The sequence below is a fragment of the Labrus bergylta genome, chromosome 6, assembly GCF_963930695.1.
Source record: "Labrus bergylta chromosome 6, fLabBer1.1, whole genome shotgun sequence".
Classification (NCBI taxonomy): Eukaryota; Metazoa; Chordata; class Actinopteri; order Labriformes; family Labridae; genus Labrus; species Labrus bergylta.
Genome location: NC_089200.1, coordinates 20874009 through 20900401, shown reverse-complemented (window position 1 = coordinate 20900401; position 26393 = coordinate 20874009). Strand labels below are relative to the sequence as shown.

The 26393-nt window shown below is 40.0% G+C and overlaps 1 protein-coding gene across 1 annotated transcript in view; it reads right to left on the bottom strand.

The window, feature by feature from the left end:
- Positions 1–4236: 4236 nt before the first annotated feature.
- The window catches only part of trabd2b (TraB domain containing 2B), a 66207-nt gene continuing 44050 nt past the window's right edge, over positions 4237–26393 (bottom strand). Inside the window, exons 4-7 of the mRNA XM_020647624.3 lie at positions 25683–25857; positions 9504–9600; positions 6558–6842; positions 4237–5134 (exon numbers count right to left, since the gene is read on the bottom strand). Of these exons, the coding sequence (XP_020503280.1) occupies positions 4900–5134; positions 6558–6842; positions 9504–9600; positions 25683–25857 (792 nt within the window). The 3' untranslated portion in view covers positions 4237–4899. The remainder of the gene's footprint in view (positions 5135–6557; positions 6843–9503; positions 9601–25682; positions 25858–26393) is intronic.

Here is a 26393-nt window from a genome sequence, read left to right as displayed (position 1 = left end):
ATGTGTTGCTGTGAATGTGGAAGTCGACTGTTGTGTTGTTATCCTTGGGTGTGTTATTGCTGCGATCGGTGTGTGAGCTGCAACTCAACAATCAAAGCGACACACACTTGAGATGCTCTTAAGGTGTCCAGCTGCCTGAGATCGATGTTCACCTTGGCTGCTGTTACTTTATCGATCGGTCAGCAGCTACTTCGATGAAATGTGAAAACACTATGCTCTTGTGTTTCTTTCGCTATTGTGCACTTATTTCTCTAAGCAGTATGCCACAGGTCTTCTATACATTGTTACATTGTAAAGGAGAAAGTATACAATATATGTCAATGGAAGAGGCTTCCAGGCCCAAGACCTTGGAGAAAAGTTAACAAATGATCCCTCATCTCGTTCCTATTTAGTCCAGCAACTTTCTGAGAGCACCATAACATCCTTTAAGGGCAAACATGTTTGATTCTTAATCCTTTTACCAGAGGTGATTTTTAACTACTTCCTGGTCCCCTTTCAGTCAAGTCAATGGGTCTGAATCCTGATCCGCTGCAGGCATCCTCAGGCCCAGTGAGCCTTAACCTTGGAGCCTTAACCCCCCCCCCAAAAAAAAAAAAAAAAAATAGAAGAAAAAAAAGGTTCAGGCCAACAGGGAAGGAGACAGGGTTGTTGGAGGTGTGTGGAGAAACCGAGAGCCTGGCGCATTATATGCTTTAACATGACTGGCAAATCCAGCCTGGTTAAACAAACTTAACCTTCATTTGTGAAACGGTTCAAATCAAAGGGCAAAAAACGACTTGTGCAAGTAATTACCACCGGGGGAGGGGGGGAGCAACAGGGCAGAGGAAGGATGGGGAGGGGGGGTCAGTCTCAGGGACAGCTAGGCGTTAACAGGTTGAATGGAGGAAATGGGAATCATTTAAGGTGAGGGGCATTTTTAATGAGTTTGCTCAGAAATTGATTTTCCACTGTAATCTTTTATTTATATGCGGCAGGCGGCGTGTCCCCTGCAGAGTGAGGGTCAGCTCTCAGAGCTCCCTGTCAAGGCCCCCGCTCGTTCAAACAACACCCCAAAGTCCAGGGAAAATGGTATTCTAGCTAAGGCAAATATTGTCCTGTCTTGGCTTAAGGGGCGAAAAAGCTGTTTGTTCTAAAAAACTCAATCTTTACTTTTTTTCCATCAGCTTTTAAGAGGAAAATGTTTACGAGGGGAACGGTGTCCTGAAAGATTATTTTAAAGTTAAAAGTGTGTTAAACTCCTTAAGTAATATTGATCAGAGGCATTTAATCACCATGAGAGGTTTTGGTAAAATTTGTATTTTGCCAATTTAAAAATATATGAATTGCACTGACTTTATTTTCGACAAAGGTAACCTAAATATTTGTACTTAAATTTTAAAGATTTATTTGATCAAACCAAGAAGTGTCAGGTAGACCTTAAGTTATTGGCCCTTAAGGTCTAATAGATAAATATTATATTATCTAGGAATATTTCACATAAATAAAGTACAGCCAAGCAACAAAGTCAGTTATCTGAATGTAAAGCTTAACTTTGAGAATTTTACAGATACATTTAAAAAGAAATGATCAAAACGCTTCTCATCTGATATCATAAAGTAATCAAGCCATGCTGTCGTGACCTTTGCTCATAGAGAGTGAGGTGGTAGAGTAAAAAAAAGGTTAAAATAATATTCATAGATATGAGCTTAATTAGCATTAAATGAAGGACATATTTTCATGAGTATGTGTACATTGTAAAAGGTGTGATAAGTTTAAGTGTTTGTTTCTTTGATACTTCATGATCATGTTGAGGATAAAAACTAAATTACAAAAGCTGTCCAGTGCATAGAAGAAATGTCTGTTATACTGTACGTATATCGCTGTATGATATATTTATCACAATCATAAATTAACGCATATATTTCTTCATTATATTTATTATAAAGAATATTTTTATTGAGTTTTCAACAATAGTATACAGAAATAATCACAGGCACACACAAAGATATGTTTATATTTATTATAATGATAAATTAACATCACATTTGAACACAATTTTACCGGCCCTTATTCTACTAACAAGTTTGAATCAATATGTTCAGTTTTTCAGGATTATTTGTCATGTTCAATTAAATTCACATTTTTCACTTATTGAATAATTTTAAGTTAAAAGGTGTCACGTTAATACGTGTTTCAATAAAGCAAAGCCTCTGTGTGTGTCTGTCTTCAGCCTCTGGTTCGGAGGCCTTTTACCCAGACTCTCACAGGCATCACTTTGTGCCTTCATGCAGCTGCAGAAGTTAGTAAAGGATTCTTCTGCCACCTAGTGGCAAAAGTTCTGACTACAGACTTGTAACATTTTTGTGTTGTGGGTATACAATAAGCACTAACACGTTTTATTTAAATTATTTTTTAGCATCTAGGGACAGAATTAAATGTTTGTTAAACAAATATATTCATTCAACTAGTATATTCTATCGGCTTCTTTACAGTCTGGCCGTCAAGTGTCTCGCAAAAATGATATTTGTAAAGGGATAGCGTTCAATATTTTGATTTGCTCTCTGTGTACATGCTGTATTTTACCGTCCAGTGTGTTCACCTTTCCACCAGTAGATTACTTTTCCCGCCTGCAGGCTGTAAACTCGATGTGACTATCCAAGGCCTTTTCTTCTTCCACATTTTTATCATGTTTTATACTAAACATATCATCGCTTGCTGAATTAAAGGAAGACAAAAAATAACAATTCTGACTTAAGATGTTTGATTAGAAGTTCATCACATCTCATTTTGGGAAAAGTAATTAATGCATAGCTGCCTTTTTTCATTTACATTACACTTTAATGAAACTGAAATCTGAGGGGTAAATGAATGCTTTCAGCTTCACATTAACTTTCAGCTTCCTATAAGACCTTAAAACATTTTCAACTTTAAGCTAATACAATTAATAGTTCTTTGTACTAGAATGTAACAATACAGAATAAGCAGTGATGTAGGGGTGCCTAAGGAAGTGGGTATACTCTCTTTCTTATGTGGCCCGTCCAGCAGAGGATAATCTTCCTCTGTTATAAGCAGTGATATGTAAGACTGCTTTTGAATATTTAGTTTGTGCTTATATGAGCCATTTCTAGAGAGATTAGTGAGGGTCATCCGATCATCCTAGGAAAACAAAAATTGCAGCATACCACGGACATTGTCAATCAATCATTGATCAATCAGAGAGGATTTAGAAGTCGGTGTATCCTATTGAGACTGAAAAATAAGTGTAAGGCAGGCTGGCCACTAAATTCAGGAGATTCTGGGAAAATGCTGAGCTTCAATAGCTAGACAATAGTCAGCCAGTTTGTTAACAGTGATCAAAAATACTTTTCTTTTCTCTCTTCTTTCGGCCTTCGTGTAAAATTTTCTGTTTGCTTATTGTTGTGATGAGAGTCTTACTGCTTACTTTGAAACAAACATTCACTGGCATTATAAACATGACTTTGACCTTATTTTGTACTTCGTTGTGCATAAGAGATTATGTAATGTCCGTTTGTGATTGCAATAACCTGCTGACAATTTAATAACAATATAGATTTTTATTACATATTTATTTCTTCATTGCATTGTGAACTTGTCTTACCATCTTCATGAAAAGTTGCAGTCCTCCGTGAAGACATGCACTCTATCTAACTCTCCTTCACTGCATGTGTCTTCAAACCTTTTCCACCCGTGTTCAAGTACTTTTGATTTCATGCAGAGTTTCCCTAATTGGAGAATTTCTCTGTTTTATCTTTGAGGTGCTCTTTCACTGGTGATGGAGACATGAGGCACGATGCAGGGGCTGTTTTATACGTTTCATCCAGCAGGTGGCAGACTGAGATGACCTGTTGAACATTTTCCCCTACCACACTTTTTTTTCAATTTTAAAACCATTTACTTTCAAATGATGTTTTCATTGTAAGATGTATTGATATTTAATATATTCAGGGTGATTTCCTGTCTCATATAATATACATATATATTTCATCATGTATTTTATTTTTAGAATCCATAAAAGCTCATGCGATTTAGAGTTTGAAAAGACAAAATTGTAACTTCAACACATCACTAAAATGATCCCAATTGAATTGTTGGCCTTTAAGTTTACATAGTTTATCATTAAAAAAACATGTATGAATGGATGAATTGATGCCTTATAGTTCTTCAAGGGAGCTCCGTCTGTTATCAATAATCACAACATGTATTTCAATAGACACATTATATGAATGTACACAGACATACAAACAAATGTTCATATTTATTATTTCATTAATCTTCAACAAGCAAGAAAATATACTCCTTTCTTCCAGAAATAATAAATATACAATATTTATTTATGAACAAAATGCACAATTTACAAAAGTGGCAACTGAGAGCTCCACCTCCTACAAAGTACAGCTGACTGTTTGCATTGAACTCATTAATCTCACTGTTATAATTAGTATCTTCTATTCTCATTATGGCTGTCAGTATTATTTCTCTCTACAGTATTAACATTTTTATTTGGTAGATTATTCCACCACACAAACTCTTCAAAGTTACAGGTCTTCATTGTGTTTGTTATTATATTATAATACTTTCATGAGGTTCCCCAACTCCTCCCTTTTAAGTCCCACACAGTCTTCTTGTTGCTTGATTCATGGCTGTGAGGTTATTCCACACAATTTGAGATACGTTTATAAAGACTTTTTGCAGACTGGTACTTGTTCCTTCCTATTGGCGATGGCCGACAGCAGGGTCATCCTACATAAGAATGTCTTCCTCTGGCTGAAAAAAACATTCATCTGTCTCTTTCCTGCACGTGCTGATGGTCATTCATTGCCTATCAGGTACATTGCACTGCTCTGGTACCGAGGCAGAAGTGTCTCAAGTTTTTGTCATTGAGATCAAGCTGTCTTCTGGTCAGGAGGTGAACAGCATGTGTGAAAGCAGCCAGGCTAAAATACAGGACAGTGTGACTGTGCTGTGGACTGAGGCTGGCTGTGCCGAGCTGGGGTTAGGCGGGGTGGAGGAAGCTGGACTGGGATGGCGCTCTGTAGTGAAGATCTCCACCTGTCTGCGCTGCTCCTGATGGGTCAGCGGAGGCGCCACTGTCACGTAACCATTGATTATCCTCACAGTAGGTGGTGGAGTAGTGCTGGATAAGAGCGAGACAACACAATAAATCCAGGTTACTAAAAGTATCTTCATTCAATTGCTTTATTCCATACATTAAAGGGGCTATATGTAACTTTTAACATATATAAATCGTTTTTTGTCGGCCATTAATAAGCGAACAGTTATCTGATGTGAAAAAGTAGATGTCCACTGTCTATCTGTGTTGCCTCGGTCGTATTTTCAACGAAAGCTCCAGAAAGTGACATTTTATGCACGTTCTCAACGTGTATGTCCACTTACCTCCTCTGTAAACATCATGCTGGTAAATATCCAGTGTTTTGCGGCCGATGATGATGCTCGTTTGTGTACGTATGAGCACGTATGACGAGCACGCGAGGGAGAGCGAGCAACAGGTTACTGGTTGCGGTGTCGCTACAAACGCAGTATTTTTGAAAGTCATATAGCCCCTTTAAGATAATTTATTTTCTAACATCTTATAATGAAATCTCACAATAGTATCTGAACCAGGACTTTATATTACTCTGATATATCCACATGATCTGAATCAAGCACCAAAAAGAGTTGCCAATTATCTTTTGTCACTCCTTATGCAAGTACTAAGACGTATTAACCAACCTACAAACCAACCAACCACAAAAAGGTCTCAAACTTCTGAGACAAACAGAGCAACCATTACTGCTGGCCACGCAACATCACCACTTCCTGGAGGCACTGATCGCACTATTTGACTAAACATATTTTGTTCCTCTTTCTAATCTTAGATCATGATAAGCCTGTGTACAAGACCGAGCATATGTCACCTCAGTTTGACCTGCATGACCTCCCGTGATGTCATGGTAAAGCAGATGTTAACAAAACTGTTACTACTATTACTACAAGTAATGCTAAGCTTCTCAGTGTTTAAAAAAAGAAGGCTCAGCACTTTGTCACTGGATTTTGAAAAGTGCTCTGTAAATAAAGGTTGTGATTATTATAACATGCCTGGGTGAGAGAACAGTAGGGGAGATGCATAAACATGGTTTGTGTTGTCTTTACAAAAGGACTGGACATCAGATAGTACCTGTTCATTCATCAGATGTATGCCAGCTAATGTTAGCCACAGTCGCTACAATTGTTACCATTTCTTGGAAACACAGTCACAATTTCATTAGACTTCTCTCTCTCTTTGGATACTAGGGTCTGGCTTTGAAAGTACTGATGTAATCACCAAGATTTTCAATCAAACATGACAGATATTATCTGGAAGGAGAAGTGAAGGGCTGGATCTGTGAATACCTCACATTACTTAAATATCTGGGCCAACAGCAATACTAACCAAGGTCCTAAACCATGTTCCTTTGATTGTAGGGAGTGATGAATGAAGTATAAATCAACCCTAAAGTCCTGTATTCTAAGCCAAGCCCAAGTTCCTTTGTGAAAAGTGAACTTATCATATTGGCTACCTGTCTCCAATTCGAACCCATAGGTCGCTGAATAGGCGGGGTCTCCCATGGCCGCCGCGGTGAGCTTTGTGAGGACGTTTGTGTCGGCCGAATTCCTCCAGCTGGCTCAGGCTGTCAGGGAGCAGCAAGTGAGGCAGCTCCTCGTCTCCAAGGCCAGGCATGTCCTCTGGTTCCTCCAGCTCAATCTCCGTCTCTGGTGGAGTGGTTAGCCAGCTGCTGGGAGATGCTGCGAATGTGTCTGAGATCTCCTCCTTTCCCCCTTTGGGTTTTTCAGTTGGTTTAGTCCTAAAGCAGAAAAAGAATATTGGGTATTAGTAAATTAAAGATACAATATGTAGAATTTCTACACTGAAAATATCTTAAGTAACTAAATAATGACTAATCATATGTTATATGTTGTTGAGTACTTGAATTACCTGAAATATTTCCAACAGTCACCAAAGTTAAAGAAATATTTAATAGGACGTGTCTTGCCGCAGCATCGCCATGAAGGAGCCGCCATGACAGACACGACATGTTTATTGTTGCCATTAACACACCGAATGTTACATCAAAGACTGCTACTCAAGGAAGCGGGAGCTGCTACTGAAAGCTGCCGTACTGTTGCTGTGTGTGCTGTTGTGATAAAAACGTAATGCGAATTATACTTATTTATACATTAGCTCGTCGTTAAACGTATTCTCTTCCTCAGGCCTGTTTCGCCTGTTTGACTTGAATACGGTCAACACAGAGTTTTTTTTCACCAGAGGTGGTGATGCAGTAGCAGAGAATCACTCCAATGATTCCCGATCAGCCTCAGTGTCATCTTTTGTTATTGTTTTGATTAAGAGCCCTGGGGCAATGGAATTTACATGCTAATCCTCTACTTAAAATAAAAGCCCTCAAGGTTTATTTTAACCTTAAAAAGTCTGAAATCAATTTTGACACGGTCACTTCAAGCTTTGACGTATGGATGGAAAACAAGTGTTTCTTGTGTCTCTGAGTTGATTGTATGTGAAACTTTGAGACCGTTTCATGTTTTTAAAGATTTTAAACTGGCTGCCAAACAATGTTATTGTTAGTGGTTTCAGACCACTCTATTGCTTTCCACTTCCAACTCTTGACTTCAATCAAGGACATGAACACCACATAGGACTCCTTGCCCATAAACGCTATATGAGCAGCTTCTAATGCCGCCCCAGCAGGCAGCTTTAGAAGAAGTTGTAACTCTTGTGGCCTTACTTTTTCGTCTAAACTGACATCTGCCCAAAGCAGACCACCCAGAAACACCGGCCTCTCCTCGAAAAAGGAGCTCCTCTTTCTTCCACCCATTACTCATACTTTCTCCTCTCTTGTTCTTTTCCTGTCAATATGGCTCGCATGTGACTTTGTGTTTTAAGGTAGAACATTCAAACAACCTACTGTGCTCTGTAACACTTTAAAAAGCAGTAAAAGTAATTTAAAAAAAATGTCCTGTATAGATGTACATCTATGAAATCATTTTAACACACATGATGATGTGAAAAATCAGAGCATGGATCTTAATCATTTCCACTGCTAACACATACTTGTTCTTCTCCATAGTCTTCATAAATTCAATGGTCTGCACTTCTACTTTAACAGTCCAGAAAACCATCCTGGTCAGGGTGCTGATAGCTGCAGGCCTGTGGTCCAGCTACTGTTGAGCCAAACCCTGCTTCAGTCTGCTCCGTCTGTCAGTCATATAATCACTCAAAAAGACCTTTTGCCAATCGGCCCCAGTCTGAGGCTAACAGCTTTCATAAACACCTCTCATTCAACCGTCTTGTGGTGTTTTCCCTCTGCTGTCACTTCACCTTGTGTTGGGGAGCTAAACGTGTCTGTGTGCCTGTACACATGTTAGTGTGTGGTCATGTGGTTGTGTGTGGGTGCAGCGTAGGCAAGTGTTTTGTGACCACAGTAAGTCAGTCCACTTGTTACATTTTAAACCAGAACTGTTGGATGAAGCCCCAAACTTAAAAACAGGGCGTGGGAAGATGGGCTGCTATGTTTACAGCTTTTCATTCATGAGAAATTTGTAAAAGCCTCAGTTAAATTGATGGATAGAGATGTTTTAAAGAGATTCCCCTTGCTTTGCCTCCTTTTTCCATTTCAACCCTGATTCAAGTGGCTTTAGTTACTGTTTTACAGGCCCATGGATCAACCCCCTAGGTGAGAAGGGTGCTGCTCTCTGCCAGGGAATGTGGCTGTACACGCACACTGAGATATTAAGAGAGATTGTTGAAAGTTTTTATGAGGAAATGCAATAGGATGTCAAGCAAACGTGTCTCTCCTTAAACTGACTCTACTAACACTGCATGCAAGTGTACTTGTGTGTTTGTGTTGACCGTGGTATTGATGGCAGCTGAGAACAGGCAGAACCACTTCTGGCAAACCGCCTTTGGCCGGCAGGAGAGAGAAGGAGGGAGGAAAGAGGGGAGGGAGCCGGGGAGGAAGGTGAGGGAGTTGATGTGGTATCAAAGGATTTCTGCATAGCTGAGCTTTACTTGTTGCAGAGCACTATTTTGACCATATCTTGATTGCACTTCAATAAATCTAATGAGATTAACTTGACTCCAGATGAAGATAGATTTTGACTGGCTGAGTTGTTTCCTTTTTCTCTTTCTCCTGTAGATTAATTGTATGTGTCTTCACACCAGTCAAAATCTTACATCGTACGAGTGCTCTTTTACAAAGGCCTTTTTACTCAAACATTATGGTTTATCTTCTGATGCATATCACACCTACTCTTCCTTTCCTTACGTCACCATGTCAGGTTAACGTCTATTTGTAAACCTGACAGGGTAACTGTTGACTGATGACCTGTGCAAAACTAGAATTCTCCAGGACTCATGACTTAGTTACATGGGAATTATGTCTTTGTTTGTCTAACTAATGTAATTAAATCAGATTACTTTCTGTTATTTTTTGTTGTTACTGCTTACTCACTCTGTGACTGGCTCCTGGTGATCAGAGGGCATGTGGATGATCTCGTAGCCCTCCTGCCTCAGGATGTCCAGCACACTGTGGTTCCCAAGGAAGTGACCTAACAGTAGGCAAAAGCCAAAAGTCATGACATATCTAAGAAGCAAGGAGGTAGTTGTATGCACATCACTTAGGTGCAGGGCAGTGCAAAATCAGCAAGAAGCAAGACAGAGTTCAAACCAGATGTAAGACAATAATATCTCAACAACTTTTGGCTGGATGGCTTTTAATTTTGTATAAGCATTTATGCTTTCCTGTCCGTGTGATCATGCTTATCCCCTGACTTTTAATATAACTGTACACCACTATCAGGACAAATTCTTAAATTGTCATTTATGACCCTGTCAAATGTAGTCAGGGTTTGGGTGGAGATGGGGTATAGTTTGGGGAACTGTAGGTACTTTGAAGACCAGCCAGGCTACACTTTAAAGTGAACTGCAGAGTTGCTATTGCACATGAGGCACATATTCCAGGAGCGTGTTGCAGTTGTCTTGGCACAAGCCGGGACCTGTCCTGCAGTCTGTGTGCAGAAATGACCAATCCTATGATGTTGTGATGAAAAGATTACTTTACTTTTTACTTTTAGTTCTGTGCAACTGTACAGTGAGAAAAATTAGCAAGACATCCAGAGATTTGTGCTGCCACATAGGCCCTAAACCATGAAAAGACTGAATTATTAAAGTGACATTTTTATAGCATTGGTAAAAAAAACATTTGAGTGAATAAGTGACCAGATGCATATAGGAAATAAAGTGGGGGCCCAGTACAAAACCCTGAGGTTCCCCAGTTGGGTTACATTTTTTTCAGGTAAAGTCTTGCCAACCTTTAGATGGACTTCCAGTATATATGGTATAAACAATCAGCTATCCCCTAGGATAAATTGTAACAACTTATATTTTTAAATTTTGACATTTGTTTTTGTATAAACCTGAAAATCAAAACCTAAGGTCAACACTTGATATGTCCCAACTCAACAACTCAGAACCCTTCCCTCACCAAAACAATATTTTCCCACCAAAGGTGTAGGGACACTATATATGGTGTGAATTACAGTCCTGTTATATAGACTGAAGCAAAAAAATGGATTGTGGAGGATCTGAAGAAAAACAGGGGTTGTTCAGAAGCATGTTTGCTCTTCATTTGCAAGGCCCCCTTGTTGCTCCGTAATGACCCCATATTGCCAGCACTCAACCTTACACCTCCACTCCACCCATCTCCCACTTTCCTTCTCCATATGTATGATTCCTTCAGACTAACATCAAACATGTGGGCCTCAGCCTTACAATGATAAAAGCTTTTCTTTATTTCTCCCATCAGCCGATAATCCTGCATGTCACTCAACCAGCAATAAACTGTAATGTAGCCTGACATCTCCCTTGATTCTCACACAACACAGACCCTAACAAAAGAGCTCACATTTTTGCTCACAAATATTCACAAACCTACACACAAAATATTTGCAGACACACAGGAATTCACACACTCACACACCCACACACCTTACTTTTCTTCTGAAGCGTATTAACAGCACATTGACAATATTCACTATTGCTTGTTCTTTGTCAGAGCCCTCTGCACCCACTCTGCTTCTCACCCCTTGCCAATTTTATCATTATAATGTTCCTGATCATTCCTGAAAGTCAAAGAAAGAGGCGCACGGTTTTACACTTTCTTGGCAGCAGAGTTCAAAGGCAGTGCTGGGATAGGCTGCAGAGTGAAAGAAGGGTTCTAACAACAAAGTGTTGCCGGGCAAGATCAGATGAGATTACACAGAGGGGAGAGTGAAGTTTTGTGTGGAGGGGGGTGTATAGATTTGTATGTGTGTGTTCCTGTTTTGCCATACGGAAGAAAACTTAGCTGCACGACAGTAGAAGTAAGGTCTTATTCAGTGTCCTTGTTTCTTAAAGAACTTTCTCAGTTGTGTTCCCTACGTAGTGCAACTCCCTCATGACTGCAGACACTGCATCTGTCAATCTCATCTATTTTACCCACTCTCATGAACATGACCCCAAGATGCTTTACGGTAGGTCCTTGCTTGAGGCAGAATTTTCCCAACAGGAAGGAACGGTGCATTGTTTTGTTGGTTTAAACTTCTGTGTCAAATGTATGCCATAGCAGAGGTTCTTCAGTGCCTCAGGAACCTCTGCCAAGAATATAAGTAAGGCTTACTCTTGACCTTAGAAATCTGTCTCCTTATGAATTGACAGTTGGCTGTGTTCAGAAATTTGATGATGCACTACACTTTTAAGTGTCACAATAGGATTTGAGTTAGTCGTTTTAACTAAATAACCAGTAAATATAATAATATATAATATTGCTCCTGTCATGATTAATAACTATGGTGGTAAACTTTTTGTCTAGCCCCATCATCAGTTCAGAATCAAATATTTTTTAGTGACAACCCTCAAAATGACATTTGGATCAGCCTAAGCTGCACAATGTGTTGATGATGACAAATCATAGCATGCTAAAATGCATAATGGATAAATCTTTAGCATGTTAGCACTGTCATCGTCAGCATGTTGACATACTGACACTAGCTTTAACTAAAATTTGCCAAAGCTGTCAAATTATTGAGAAGAAACTTTTTAACTGGAAACTATTTATTTATTTACTTACTGCAAATTATTTATCTTTACACAGCATGAACAGTAAGAAGTAGAGTTTCATAGTTAATTATCTTTGAAATAAATACTTCTTAAATGTACAAATCCAAAATAGTATCACTTAACAAATACCTGCTGAATTACCAAGAACACATTCCTCCCCTCTCTTATATCCTTTTCTTTTTTCTTTCATCCCTTTTCCCCAGTAAGACACCAGGGCCAAATTCAGCTCATTCTGTGACTGCATGCTGACAGATTCAACAACCCTCAGATCTGTGTCAAGCAACTATTTCATTAACTTCTGCAAACTGGGGGCAGAAAAGAACACCTCCAGTGTGTTCTGCAGGGTGTTAGTCATATTGACTGGTAATGAGCTGACTTGATTTCCTCCCCAATGCTGTCATGCCTGACACTTACACAAAAAGAACATAATCCATGATGGTTTGAGCTATGGAATCTAAGTTTACTTCACAACCAGCAGACCGACACATGTTGGGCACACCTGCTGTAAATCTGACATTCTGTAAACATTCAATCTGCTGAGTATTCCTTTCAGTATACCCATTTTTTGTTTGCTGAATGCTGTAAACATGCACCCACTTCTTAAACAACCTACTGTTTACACAAACAAATGGGCCCACAGTGCAAACACTGGTGTCGACAGTGTGTCACTAAAAGAAGACATGAGTAAACTACAAAAAGCTACAAACACATGTATTCATGTGTGCTCCTTCAAACACACACAAACAAGCTGTCTATCTTAGAGCAAAAGCCACAATTCTCAAATTTCCTTAAGTCCCATGTTTGAACTAAGATTGAGGGATTTTATAGTTCCTCAATGAGTGATTTGTCAAACTTAGAAAAAGTTGTTTTGTTTTTACTTTTTTATCTATCAAACTCTGTATGTGGATTGTTTGGTACTGTGTTTTTTTTGTTGTTGGAGTGACTAGGCACAGCAGTAAAAGCTCTTGCCATAGCTGATGTGTGTGGAAGGCTGGGCTAGTATGTGGACACTAAACCGTAAGGATCTTCTGAAGCAGAGAGAATCCTGAAGAAACCGTTCCATGATACAATACGATATGATATATAAGGTTACGATCAGGTATGATGCATTTTATTATCCCCTTTGCAAATGTGTCCTAGACAATCCAAAATGAGAGATCAGCTGACTCCTTCTAAATCTTCTACTTCTTGTAGCTCTTTTAGGCTGACTGCACGGGTATACTCTGCAATTCCCTTAAATACTTGGTGCTTTTGTGTGAGAAATAACTTAGGTGCTATTAGCATTAATCTATGTTGTTTCATTTAAAATAAATATAACTTTTAAAAGTATTTCCTAACTTTTGCACAAAGGAAATGATTAACTATATACTATTGTACTATATATTGTATTTTTCTGATTCTTCTACTAACAGGCTTTAATAGAAATCATCTATGTGAGGTTAGAAGTCCACAGTCAATTACACTTAACAATGAGAAAGACAAATGTTATTCAAATGTTTTATTTAGCACTCAAACATTGTTTTGATGGTCTGCAGCTGTGAGTTCCTCCTCTTTTCCCATAATGAATGTTTTATGGTTATGTTCAGGCCCTTACTCTGTGCACTTGGTGAAGTTTGGAGAAAGAATGGAGCCTACGTAGTTTTTTGAATAAGTCACAAGTGATTTGAAGCATGACACAGGGTGTGTTTATTTACTTACTTACTTTTAATTGAAACCACAATCTTCCTCTTATTAAAAACAGTTTATTGCCATAATCTAGCCGTTTTGCTTGGCTGCACTGTGTTTGCCTTCCATTAACCTCAAACAACCTCTTTATATCTTCTTCAGTTTCTAAAACAACATGACAGATTGTGATTACATGTTCTTTAAAATACATTGTAGTATGTAAATGCAAATTTTAGTGACTGAGTTATTCAAAGTCTGCTAATATTTTTTTCCAATGAGAACTCTAATGTACTCAAACCATGTTTGCAGCTACTATATATAGCTTCAGTCTATACCATCATTTACATAACTGTCTTAAACTGCAAAGTGATCTGTGGATATGGCTCAGAAAGCTGAAACAACCTAGACTTTTTGCAGTGTGCACACTACCTTGCAGGGTGTTTCCCCTCCTGTGTCTCCTAAGAGCACAGTTAATGACCCGGTTACTCCTCTGTTAAATAACCTCTTCCTCCTCATTTCCACTTGCAGTAGCAACTTAATGTTCTTCTCGGTCTCCCTCTGTCTGTCTGTGTTTACTGTAGCCACCAGTCTTTGGCCTATCTTTTTTTTTTCTCTGTCTGGCTTTCCAGACTTCACTCAATTGCATTAAGCTTTGTATCATTAGAAACCTGGTAGTATTTTTGAATGGTCGTGCATTCCGCCCTCATTTTCCCCTGAGATGGGAAATCTTTGTATTTCTAAGTCTAAAGAGCAGCTTCCAGTGACGCAAAATTATGATTTTTGCCTCACTGAAAGTGTCTGCGGTTAGCAGGGTGAAACTACAACGCTAGTTCCTCATATTTTCAACCACTGAAGCTACAGACCAATCACAGATCAGTGGGTGGGAACTCACTCCCAGAATCGAAACTTAACGTCCGCCATATTGCTTGGAAGCTATGCTAACAGGCTCTATGGAGAAAGCTGATAATGGCGAAAAAATATACATATAGCGGCGAGACGGCTGCTCAGGCCGGTCTTGTGTTTTGGCTGCTTACGAGGCCACCACTGGCCGCAACAGCCGAGAAACAAAACCGGCCTGTCGGCAGCAACCGTCTCAGGGCTATATTGCTGGCCGCCGCCGGCCGCTGCCAACTGTCCGCGGCTGTGAGGACGAGGAGCCGGGGCCGGCTCGAGCTGGGGTGGACTGGTCGTGTCTGTGCTCTCACTGTTTGCCTATGGACACAGACATAGAGTCTGTTTTCTGACAGGAATTTCCAAGATTCTAATTCCTTCTGGAAGAAATCTCGGAATAAGTTGTGTAAACGGCCTTATGTGTTGAAGTAAACATGTCAGTAAACCTGACCTTAGTGGGAGTGGCCTGCGGTGCTGTGCATTCTGGGATTTGGTGTCTCCCATCCACATGAGCCAAAAAGACACTTTCTTTGGCCTCTCAGCCAAGAAGGCACCAACTTCAAAATGTATTTCACATTTCTACTACATATATGACCCAATGTCAATACAGATTCATGTTTCAACAGGTGAAGTATCCCTTTAAACAAGACATTTTAAAGCATGAGTTCTTTTTTTGGGGCTCTGTCTCCTCTCTCCATGCACGGTTGTGAATGAAGGCAACAGTGTGTGTTGTAAAAGAAGGAGTTTCTGAATGTCTCTGTAGTCACCACCCAGGCTCGACTCCAGCCATGACGGCACCTCTTTACTCCCACCCACCCTTAGCCTGCGTTTTCCTCCTACTATCTCTCTGGCCTATTTACATCTCTCCACCACAGACTCTGTTTACCATTCATCCATTTATGCCTCCCTCTAATGTTCATCCTTGCCTGTCCACATCCCCCTGGACAACCTCCAAAGTGCTGAACTAGTAGTTGTGCAGGAAGAAAATGAAAATTGAAAGCCAATGAAGCACAGGAAATTGATCAACAAAATGAGGAAAAACAGGAAGTGAATAATGTTTTCAGTTGTGCATAAACAAATGTGTTTGCAATTACTCTGGGTAAACAATGAATCAACTGATGCACACTTGTGGTTTTGAAAAAAAATCTTACATAGCCTTAAAGCAGACCACCTCAAATAAAAACTGCAATCAGAGCAAGAGCATTACACAAAAACAAGAGGAAGGAGATCAGAAATAGACACTTAAGTGAAGGATTTAATGAATAAAGGGACATAGAGAAGACAGATGGACGTGGAAAAGGAGTTGAGGGATCGAATGTGGGAGAAGGAGGATAGATGTGATCAGAGGTAGAAACAGATTGCATTTAAGTGCATCCGCCACCCAACCAGAGTGCAGGCTGGGTACTGTTGCTACATTATGGTCCAAACAAACACAAGTTGTTGCCCTCAGTCATTGGAACAAAAGATGAAAGAGAGATGGAAAGATGAGGGGGAAAAGAGAGAAAAAAAGAGAATCAAGAAGAAAAAATAAAAACGAGGGTGTGTTCCTCTCTAGAGTGTTTAGAAATGTGTGCCAGTGTCTTTAAGCAGACTGAGATGATGGGGAAAATTCCTCTCACCTCCATTTGTTTGCTAGTATGTACTTAGGTGTCAAGTGGGTGACAGATTGAAGGAAAAACTAACATGTAAGGTGTTGGACCACCGTGGGCCACGAGAACAGCTTCTTGGCATGATTCTACAAGCCTCTGAACCCTACTTGAGCCACAAACACAACTTTTTCATTCGCACATGTTGTGCTGTTTTGTGCTAATGGAGAGACTGCTGATGGAGAGACTGTCTTTGATCTCCTTAGTTGGAGTTTGTCCAATCATAGCTTCACAACAGTATGTAGGTTTGCAGCGGAACTCTAAACATGCTCAAACAAAAAACAAAGGGGAATCATTATTACCTTCAGCCTCTACATATTTAAAGGGATACTTCACCCATTTGCATTAAGCTTTGTATCATTAGAAACCTCGTAGTATTTTTGAATGGCCGTGCATCCCGCCCTCATTTTCCCCTGATACGGGAAAGCTCTGTATTTCTAAGTCTGAAAAGGAGCCTCCGATGATGCAAAAATCGTCATTTTGCGTCATCGGAGGTTGCTGTGGTTAGCGATGGTGAAACTACAAAGCTAGTTCCTCATATTTCCGACCACTGAAGCTACAGACCAATCACAGATCAGTGGGTGGGACCTCACTCCCAGAATCTAAAAGCAAGGTCTGTCATCTTGCTTGGTAGCTATGCTAACAGGCTCTGTGGAGAAAACTGAGAATAACCGACAATGGTGAAAAATATCTTTCAACTTGAAACTGATATGGATGAAGGGGATTTTGAAGGTCTTGTGCTTGAATCGGATGTGCGTTGCTATCTCTACGGGCTGCAATATAGCGGCAAGCAGTTGAGGCTGATAGAGGAATAGGAGGCGGCAGCCGAGGCACAAGACCTGCTGTGTATTGTGGGAGTTGTTGTCTTTCATCCACGTGAGCCAAAAAGACACTTTCTGCCTTTTCTCGGTCAAGAAGGCACCAACTTCAAAACTGATTTCAAATTCTATTACATATATGACCCAATGTCAATACAGATTCATGTTTCAACCGGTGAAGTATCCCTTTAACAAAGTTCTAGGTTATCAACAGTGTTAGAAGCGCAGTCCGCCGCAGGGCATGGGTCACACAAGGACTGTGCAGACCTGCTCAATCTCGGATCCCAACGGCAATCATCATCATCATCATCATCTGATAGTAAATTACTATCTATTGAGAGTAGGTGGTAACAGTGCCGCAGTATTTATGAGCTGTCGCACGCAAACTTAATTAATAGCGCTCTGGGCTACAGTTCAGTTGTTCCTTTACTTTGTAACTTATGCCAACTGCATGTGTAGTCAACTAGTAACAATTGATGTACATATTTATTTATGTACCTATAATAGAGGAGAGCCTCTCTTTGACCTATCCTGCTATGAACTACCTCTCTTCTTTTGAAAAACATATGAGTAATGCAACAAAGATTTTAATAAGCCCAGCATCCCCACACCATGCTGTGCAATTCCATTTGCACTTTTATAGCACCGAAATCCCTCCATAAATCACACAGCAACGTTTGAATTAACAGAGAACCCACCACTCTTCAGAAATAGTTGGACCATTGCCTTGAGAGCAGAGCAAAGCTTTCACTTGGTGTTTACATCTAAAAAGACAGGATTGGTTCTGAGTTTGTAGAAAGGGAATAATCTGGAGTTTTCCCCCCTCAAACTCTCACATCTCTCACTCATTCCTCATCTCCATAATGACTTCACTTCCTATGCATGCGTTATGATATCTGTCTCTCTGTCTGTCTCCCTGCACCACACTGAGGTGTTACGACTGACAGCTGTTGATGGGGCTCTTGATTTCCAAGTTCTGGTTGACATTCTGAGATCAAGAGAACCAGAGAGGGGATCAGATCCAGGAGCTGACGGCAGCATTCAGTAGGCCTGACGCCAGTACATGTCAGAAAGGCTGGAGGGCTGGCTCAATGGTTCAGTGTTAGAAGCTTTACAGTGATTCACCAAGTTTAAATATTTAGACTTTGTGAGCTTGCTGCTGCAGTCTTAAGAGCTCTAATGATGGGGCAGGGAGAAAGAGAAAGTGGGTGAGTTGAGGGAAAAACAGACAAGTACGGAGAGGGGGGTTCAAAGGCACAAAGAAAAAAGGAGAGGAACAGTTGGTTTAGCCTGCAGTGGAGCTAACAAACTTAAGCAAAAGTGATCCTCATTCATTGTTTTTGTTTCTGTCAGCTGTGGTCTGTATCATCTCTCCCTGCTGGGCCAAGAGGAATAAGGTGGAGAAAGACAAAATCCCTCCTACACACATGTGATAGAAAAAGCTTTGGCATCCTCATGAAGCTCTTTCTCATGGCGGCCTTTATCACTACAACATCTCATTCTTGTACCGTCCCTTCATTTCCGTCCCTCCACCCTTCAGATAAAGTTGCAGCTAAGGGAGCACATGGAGTTTTCATATGCGTATCAGTTTGAGTTTAATCACACATTTCCTTCTCAGTACAAACATAGAAACGCTTATGTGTATGTCATCTTGTTTATGTGTTTCAAAGGAATGCATATTTGAGTGCATGCGTCGGCGAGGTGTATGTGCGTGTGTTTTTTTGCTGGCATACATTACACAGACATGCTGCCCAGCAGGCTTAAGCGCAGAGATAAAAGTAAGTGTGTAGGTATGTGATAGTGGTTGTATGTGCAATGTGAGAGTGCTTCACATCAGTTGTTTCTCAGGCCCAGAGACCAGCTGGATTTCATCCTCACCATCTAATCAGGATCTGATTTACACCTGGGACACCAGGTGAAGGCAATTAACCACCAAGTAGGAAACCAGCAGAACTAAAGGTCCCAAAAAGAAAGTCTTTGTGTTCTTTAGTCTTCACGGTGTGCATGTAGAGCAATGTTAACGCTAAAGAGATCAAAGCAAGCAGGACTAGTGCATCCATGTGTTTATTCAATGTATCATTAAGGTTATTGGCTCTAAAAAAAGGCCATTTGATGCAATTTTAGCTGCTAATGAAGTGTGTAATCTTTAAACAAGCTACTGAGGTGTTCTGATTTAATTATACTAAGGAATTTATCCAGTGTAGCTAAGAGCAAGAGACTGTTATGCGAACTCATTCCTGAATAAACAAGACACTTCAGCCTTACATTAGTACCATATTAGACCTAATTTGTTGTTACAGTTGTTAGAGGCAATGTGCTAACATAATAGGTCAGTTCTTCTCACAGGCATTAGGGAGAAACAGACTTATATGAAAATACTTTAAAAGTTTTGTAAAGTAGTTAAAGATTAAATCCTGGCAAAAAAAGATTTCCATTTTCAAAGGACACTTGAAAATGTGAAAATGGGATGTACAACACTATTTGAGAAATATCCCTATTAAATGAAAAAGTGACAGTCTATTGGGGAAAAAAACAAAAGATTTGAACCCCCACCTCCCAATTTTCTTATGTTTGATAGTTTTCTAAATGGCAAAAATATTTATTGTAAATAAGCAATAACTTATGTTATCCATTTATCTCTCTCTATCTGTCATCTTCTGAGCAGACAGCACATAAAGCACATACACTAAATACATGGTATCTCTGTCAGTTCATTATATACTCATGCACTATGCATTGTAGACGGTAAAAACAGCATGAAGCAGAGAGAGAGAGAGCTTGCTAGCAGTGAGGGATGGCGTCAGTTTATTAGAGTGGAGACAGCAGCTGATGGAAAGGACAGATAGGACGCTCTAGAAGATAGCAGCTTAAGACGGATAAAGTGGCAGACGAGACAGAGAGACAGGTATCATGATGGGATAAGAGCTAAAGACAAACTGGAGCGCAGGCAGCGATTGGAGGACGGACAGAAAAGAAAAAAAACGTAGAAAAGCAGATATGCACTAAGAGAGGAAGAGCCACAGAGACAAAGTCACATGCATGCCAAGCAGGCTCTCTCCCTTAGTTATCACTTCAACACCACAATACCACAAACAACTGCAAAACATATGGGCCTGCTCTGCCTGCACAATGGACTATTATAAGCCAAACATACGCACAATAAACAACTCTCAGCAAACAGATCCAAAGTGGATCAGACACTAAAACAAACAATCGGACATGTATATTTTTGACAGTAACGACTCCTTTTGGTGATGAATCTCTGCAGAATCAGATCATATGGCTTTATGTTCCAAACATACACAGTCACGTGTGAGTGTGTGCATCCGCGAAGTGATGTCTAGGCCGTGGCAGCGTCAGGAAATTCCATGGGATGTTTTCAATAAGGCTGAGCAGTGGCAGCCAGAGACGTAACAAATGAAAACCTGCTGAAGCACACCATAGAGCTCCAACAAAACACTGCCTACCCTTGCAGCACTCTTCTCCTCCCTCCCGTGTGTACTTGCGTATAAAAATTACAAAGTGTGTTTATTTGCCGCATGTGATCTAGAGAAAGGGTGACTAAGAAAGCCTTTCTTGCTGTGAGTGATGGAAAAAAAGTGAATCCAGGCTTGTATCTGTTTACAATAGCAACAGAACAAGTATCCAATGTGTGTACAACATGTCTGCGAGCATGCTGCTATCATCTGTGTCACTTAGTCCTTGGGGAAACAGTGATGCGTTCCCTTGGCCTCGCAACCAATGCTAACGTCATGCTACATTGGGTGCCCATGATCCCTGTTACATAATACTGATCATAATAGTAAACAGCAGTGACCACAGGATGAGAGACAGAAGGGAGACAGAGGGAAGGAAGATGGAAAAACTAAAGGGATTAGAATAGTTTTTCAAATAGATACTCATTTAGTAACATCACTTGAACGAAAAAGAAATTCTTGACATTTTCAGTCATTCCTGTCTTTTCGCTAAGCTAGCTTACTGGCTGCTGGCTGTAGCTTCTTCCCTAGCATACAGACATGACAGTAGTATAGTATCAGTCGACTCTTCTAGCTCTTACCAATAAATCACATCTGATTTTGTAGTAAAATTACACATTATGCTGATCAATGCACAGCCTTTAAAGATTATCCAGCTCACAAAGGTGTTATGGCTAACATGTGAGCAAATTGATCCAGAAGTGATTTCCTTTTGTTCAACTTTTTGTTGTTCGCTATCAAACATCAATTTCCTCCACTAGATGACCAACTGGTGAACATCAAATGTTGCTGTCTGTAGATGCTAGCTCTCTCTGAAAGCTTATCGCTAATTAAGGCGACTATTGTTTGTAAGGCTGTTAGCAGGGTTCATCATAGCTCTTACAGAGTTTTACTTTATAAACTAATGTTACATGACAAATAGATGAGAGCATTACCTTGGCTCAATATCTGCAGAGTTAAGTAAAAAGGTTCATGACAGGGATCATACTGTATAAAAAGAAGGATGACTTGACATTCCCAAAAGTGAAGCCAAAACATTTGGGGCTACATTACAGTTCATAAACCCTGCCTCCTCTATGTTAACAGATGGGACATGGGTCAAACTAAGAAATACAAATACGCTACAGGTCAAATCATTTTTGTCTCAAACATTTCTGTCATTATGGTTTGTTCTTATCATGTGACTATGAGTCCAAGTGTTCATTTGTCTGAGAAGTTCAGATGAAATTTGTTACTTGATGCAAAGAAAAAAAGGGGGACAAATGTAGCTAATGTGGCACTCTGTACTAGAAGAGGAACTGTGAAAGGAAACATATTGAACACTAACACAAGAGTCATTGAACTTCCCATAACTGTGTGTCTGCTTAAAACAGACACAATAATTTGATCTGCAGTAGACTGTACCAACCTGTAGTTTCTGGTTAGATGTGTTTTGGTTTATGATAAGGGTGGGACGTTTATTCTGTGGCTCAACCAGCTGATCTCTACTGCACATGCTCTGGCTCCAAATGCGTATATATGTCATCTCTCGTTACAGGGGGTATTTTGGGTTCACTTTTGTACAACATAAGGATCTGGAGACTCTAACATTATAGTCACTTGATACAATGGCAACACAATACACAGATTAGTAGAGTTATGATGATTTATTGTATAAATCTGGTCATTTAAACTACAGGCTTTTCTGATTTACTGACTGCAACAGCAACCCTCAGGTTGACTGGGTTGCTTCTGTGGACCATCGGTATCATAAAATCTTGGCCAAGAAGCAGACAGAGAGAGCAATACTGCTCAGTCAGTCTCTTTTATACTGCTGGGGATAATTCAATAATGTCTACTGGAGCTCTTTCACCTCTGTAGTTAGTATTAATAACCTGTTAGTGAAAGTGAAGAAAATAAAGAATGTCTGTAACTACTGTTGGAGAAACAAGAGCGAAGAAAAGGAGAGAGAAACTGCTTGAGCCAGTACTCAAGCTTAGATTCTGCACATTAAAGCACTTGTCCTACAGGAAGGTGTAGGTGTACAGAAAGAGGAAAGGGGGAGGCTGGGAAGTGAGGTGCTGAGCTGAACAAAGATGGATTTCCTGCCTGAATCACTTTAAAAACATGCCATATACTTTAATTGCCTTGTGAAGAAACTCCTGGATCTAGACTACGACATTGGTAACTCGAGAGGGCTTTGACCTGAGTGCTGCCCCAGCTCTTTCCCAACAGTACTGTTTTCTTTCTGTGTTCTGGACGTGGTTCAGGCTGGAAGTGAGAGGTCCAGGGTAAAGGCATGCAGCTAGGAGGACCATTCATATTTTCTTTTGGATGTCAAGATAGTGACCTGACAAAAACAGCCACTTGACACAGACATAAATAGACACAAACAAAGGATGATAGTAATCGGCCTGTCTGACAAACAGTGCCAAGACCATCACAAGTCCAGATTAATCCATTTTATAACCCACAATAAGTGAAACTACAAGCACTGCCTGCAGTTACACACGTCATATTAATGTGATTTTTCAGATCCGACTGTAGAGATTGGATTTATGTGATCATATTATTGTACACCCACATTTGGCCTGAAAAATGGACAGTAATACGTCTCATGAAGGCTGTATTTATTTTTAAATACGTCTGGACCACCTTAACCCTAACACCTCTGATCCCTTTTTTATTTCTCTTGATAACTCAAAATATGCATTGTGGGTAGATTGTAATCAGACTTTAAGCAGCACTGTGTTCAAAAGCAAGCCTCAACATTTCAACATTTCAACATTTCAATGACTTTTTGTAAGATGTTGAAGAAAACACAGTGAGATTTCTGTGAGCCCAGGTCGTCACTTAATACGTCCTGGCATCATTGGATGATAAAATCTTATGGCTGGTTACAGCCAATGGGAAACCAGAACCAGCAGGGACAGTTAAGGGGCCGTAAAAAATCTTGAGTCAGCCTTCAAAAGATGGAAATATTAGACCAGAGAAAGAAAGCATTGTGGTTAGAGCATGGGAGAGTCTTTTAAAAGCCTGATTTAATGAGCCTTTTGCATCGTGTTTATAACATATATATTTAGAAAACGTTTTAATAACATGAATTTGAATCATGTCTACAATTAATAAAGAAATATAAATATTACTTTGTTTGTGAGCTGTTACTGTTACATCACTGTTACAGTCATTCAATTATTTTTAAGGGTTTATGTAGGTTTTATGACTTCCACTGCCTCAGACACTAAACTGATCATCAATTTTATGAGTCATTTTTTGAAATTATATTTAAAGAGGGATTTTGGTAAATTATTTGAACCTTTAACATATTGTTATTCACTGATAATTCTTTGCTTCTTCTTTTTAATCGCTCGTTTTTACATTTTGTTATGAATCTCTTCAGTTTTCTTTTCTTTTAAAGATATTTTAAATCACCAAACAGCATCAGGAGAAGAGGTGGACTCTCTGTACATGGGGCGCCCGCTCTACCAACTGATCTAAACCAGCTCCCCTTTTTAAGTTATCTTTGAATGAACCACAAAAGCAGTGTCAGTATGTATAACTAGATTCTTCAGTTGCATATCAGATACTAGTAATTACATGCAGTTGTGGCCATAACATAGAATAAACATGCTACAGTAATCCTTCTCTGCTCTTTAATGTGCATGAATCTCGACCTGATTGACTGTAATCTGTTCTCCCTTCATTGAGGCTAATATGTGAACTGTATGTGTCTGACTGAACATGTTTATTTGTGTTTTATACCGTGTGCACATATATGTGCAAAAGCACTGAATGCATGTGTGTGTGTGTGCTTGACGAGCAGGCTATAACTGTAATGGTCCGTATCACTTCACACTAGCTGTCAGTTTGCTCACTCACAAAACTGCAGCCTGTAGGTGACCTGACACATGTTCACCTCCAGTCTTCACAGACCAGGTTCACATACAGGAAAGATAACATTTTTGCTGCCTTGCTGACAGGCTAACATTAAGCAGAGGGCAACATGAAAAACATGAGGTTGTCTTTAATGGCAAAATGCATCAGTCTTAATAGGCAAAACCTGAATCCTTATTGGTTCACTATTGAGTCCCAAATGACAAACGTTCACAGGACAATATAAGTAGCTAAATGATGAAAAATGTGATTTACATGTAGATTATGAAAACTGCTGCATAAAGTTTTATCATGATCTGTTATTTATTAATGCACATCTGAGACTCAACACAGTCACATATTGAATGTTTCCTGGCTTCCTGTGTGTGTGTGTGTCTGTGTCTGTGTCTGTGTCTGTGTGCGCGTGTGCGTGTGTGTGTGTGTGTGCATGGACACGCATATAGCAGCTGGATGGTGCAACAGCAGCCTTGTCCAAACAGGAAAAAAGAGCAAAGGGAGCTCAGAGGAAGGACCCAAGCATTCAGAATTAATCATACACTGTGACACACACACACACACACACCCACCCTAGAGGCAGTACCACCCATTTTCAGATGGACAAGTACAGTTTTACAATCGTACAATAAACAGACACACAGAAACCCACCCATCACCTGCTTTTTGTGGGCAAACACACTTACATGCATGGATTTGTTGAAACAATCACACATACACACACACTTGCACGCTTCCCTCAGGACACACTACACCATTCAGGAAACATTAGCAGCATTAGCCAGGAATGCTAATTGAAACAAACAGCTCATGGTTTCTTCGTGTCTGAGGTTGGAACTGACTGTACTGCTGTATGTACTGTGGTTTTGGTGGGGTGCTTGTGTATATTCACATGTACAGACACACATTTTCAATCAAGCGATTTTGGATTTATGGTGCTCTTATTTTCTCCTGCTATTTCTCCTGCTATTTCTCCAGTACACGAAAAAAAGCAAATGGTTCACCATTAGAAGTTAGTGCTGACAGTCACATAGTTTTAGACCAAAGCACAGCTGATGTCTCTATTACTTCACAATTGCATGTAAAATCACACTCCCACCTTCAAAGAGAATCACTTTAATTTTCTAAGTGAACCGAAACTTCCCTAATGCAGAATCTGAGACTTGCTCACCTGCACCAAAAGCAAAAAAGTACGTCTGGTTGGGATTTCTCTTCAGTAAGCTGGACACACGGTGAGCCATGCGCTCGTTGCGTTTGTAAATGAGCTCCTGGCGGAAGTAGCTGTCAATCTGCAGTGCTGTCAAGCGGTCATGAGCTGGCAGGGAGCTGTTGATGAAGTGAGGCAGCTGAAAGAGAGAGAAACAGACAGAAAATTAGGATTTAAAAAATCTCTGTGGTTAAATTCCATTGCAGACTAAAACATTGAGGAATTGTTTAGAGCAACCATCAAGGATAAGAAGAACGACCTTGTGTGAAGGGAACTAAGAGGGCTAGAAAAGAAATGACAGAGTAAATGAAAATAGCAAATGTGTGCGAGTGTATTTTTTATTAAGCCGTATATAAGGAAGGATACAAGGGGAGGAGAATGATGTGCCATGATTGTTTTTCTTGGATGTGTTGTTGCTCAAATAAGTGCTTGTATGCAAAAACAAGTACAGTATGTACATCAGCTTGTGAATGTGGGTTTAATTGCTGTTTGATTTATTAAGAGCTGAGCAGTGGGTTACAGACCACTCTGGCTATGCTCCACTCTTGGCTTCTTCAGTGGATTCAACAGACTGTTAATCTGTGAGGATGAGCTGGGGGTCCTCAGTGGGGGTAGCCAGGGTTTGACATGAGGGTCTTAGCTGTCCAGCTAACTCCCGTCTCCACTGTCTTAATT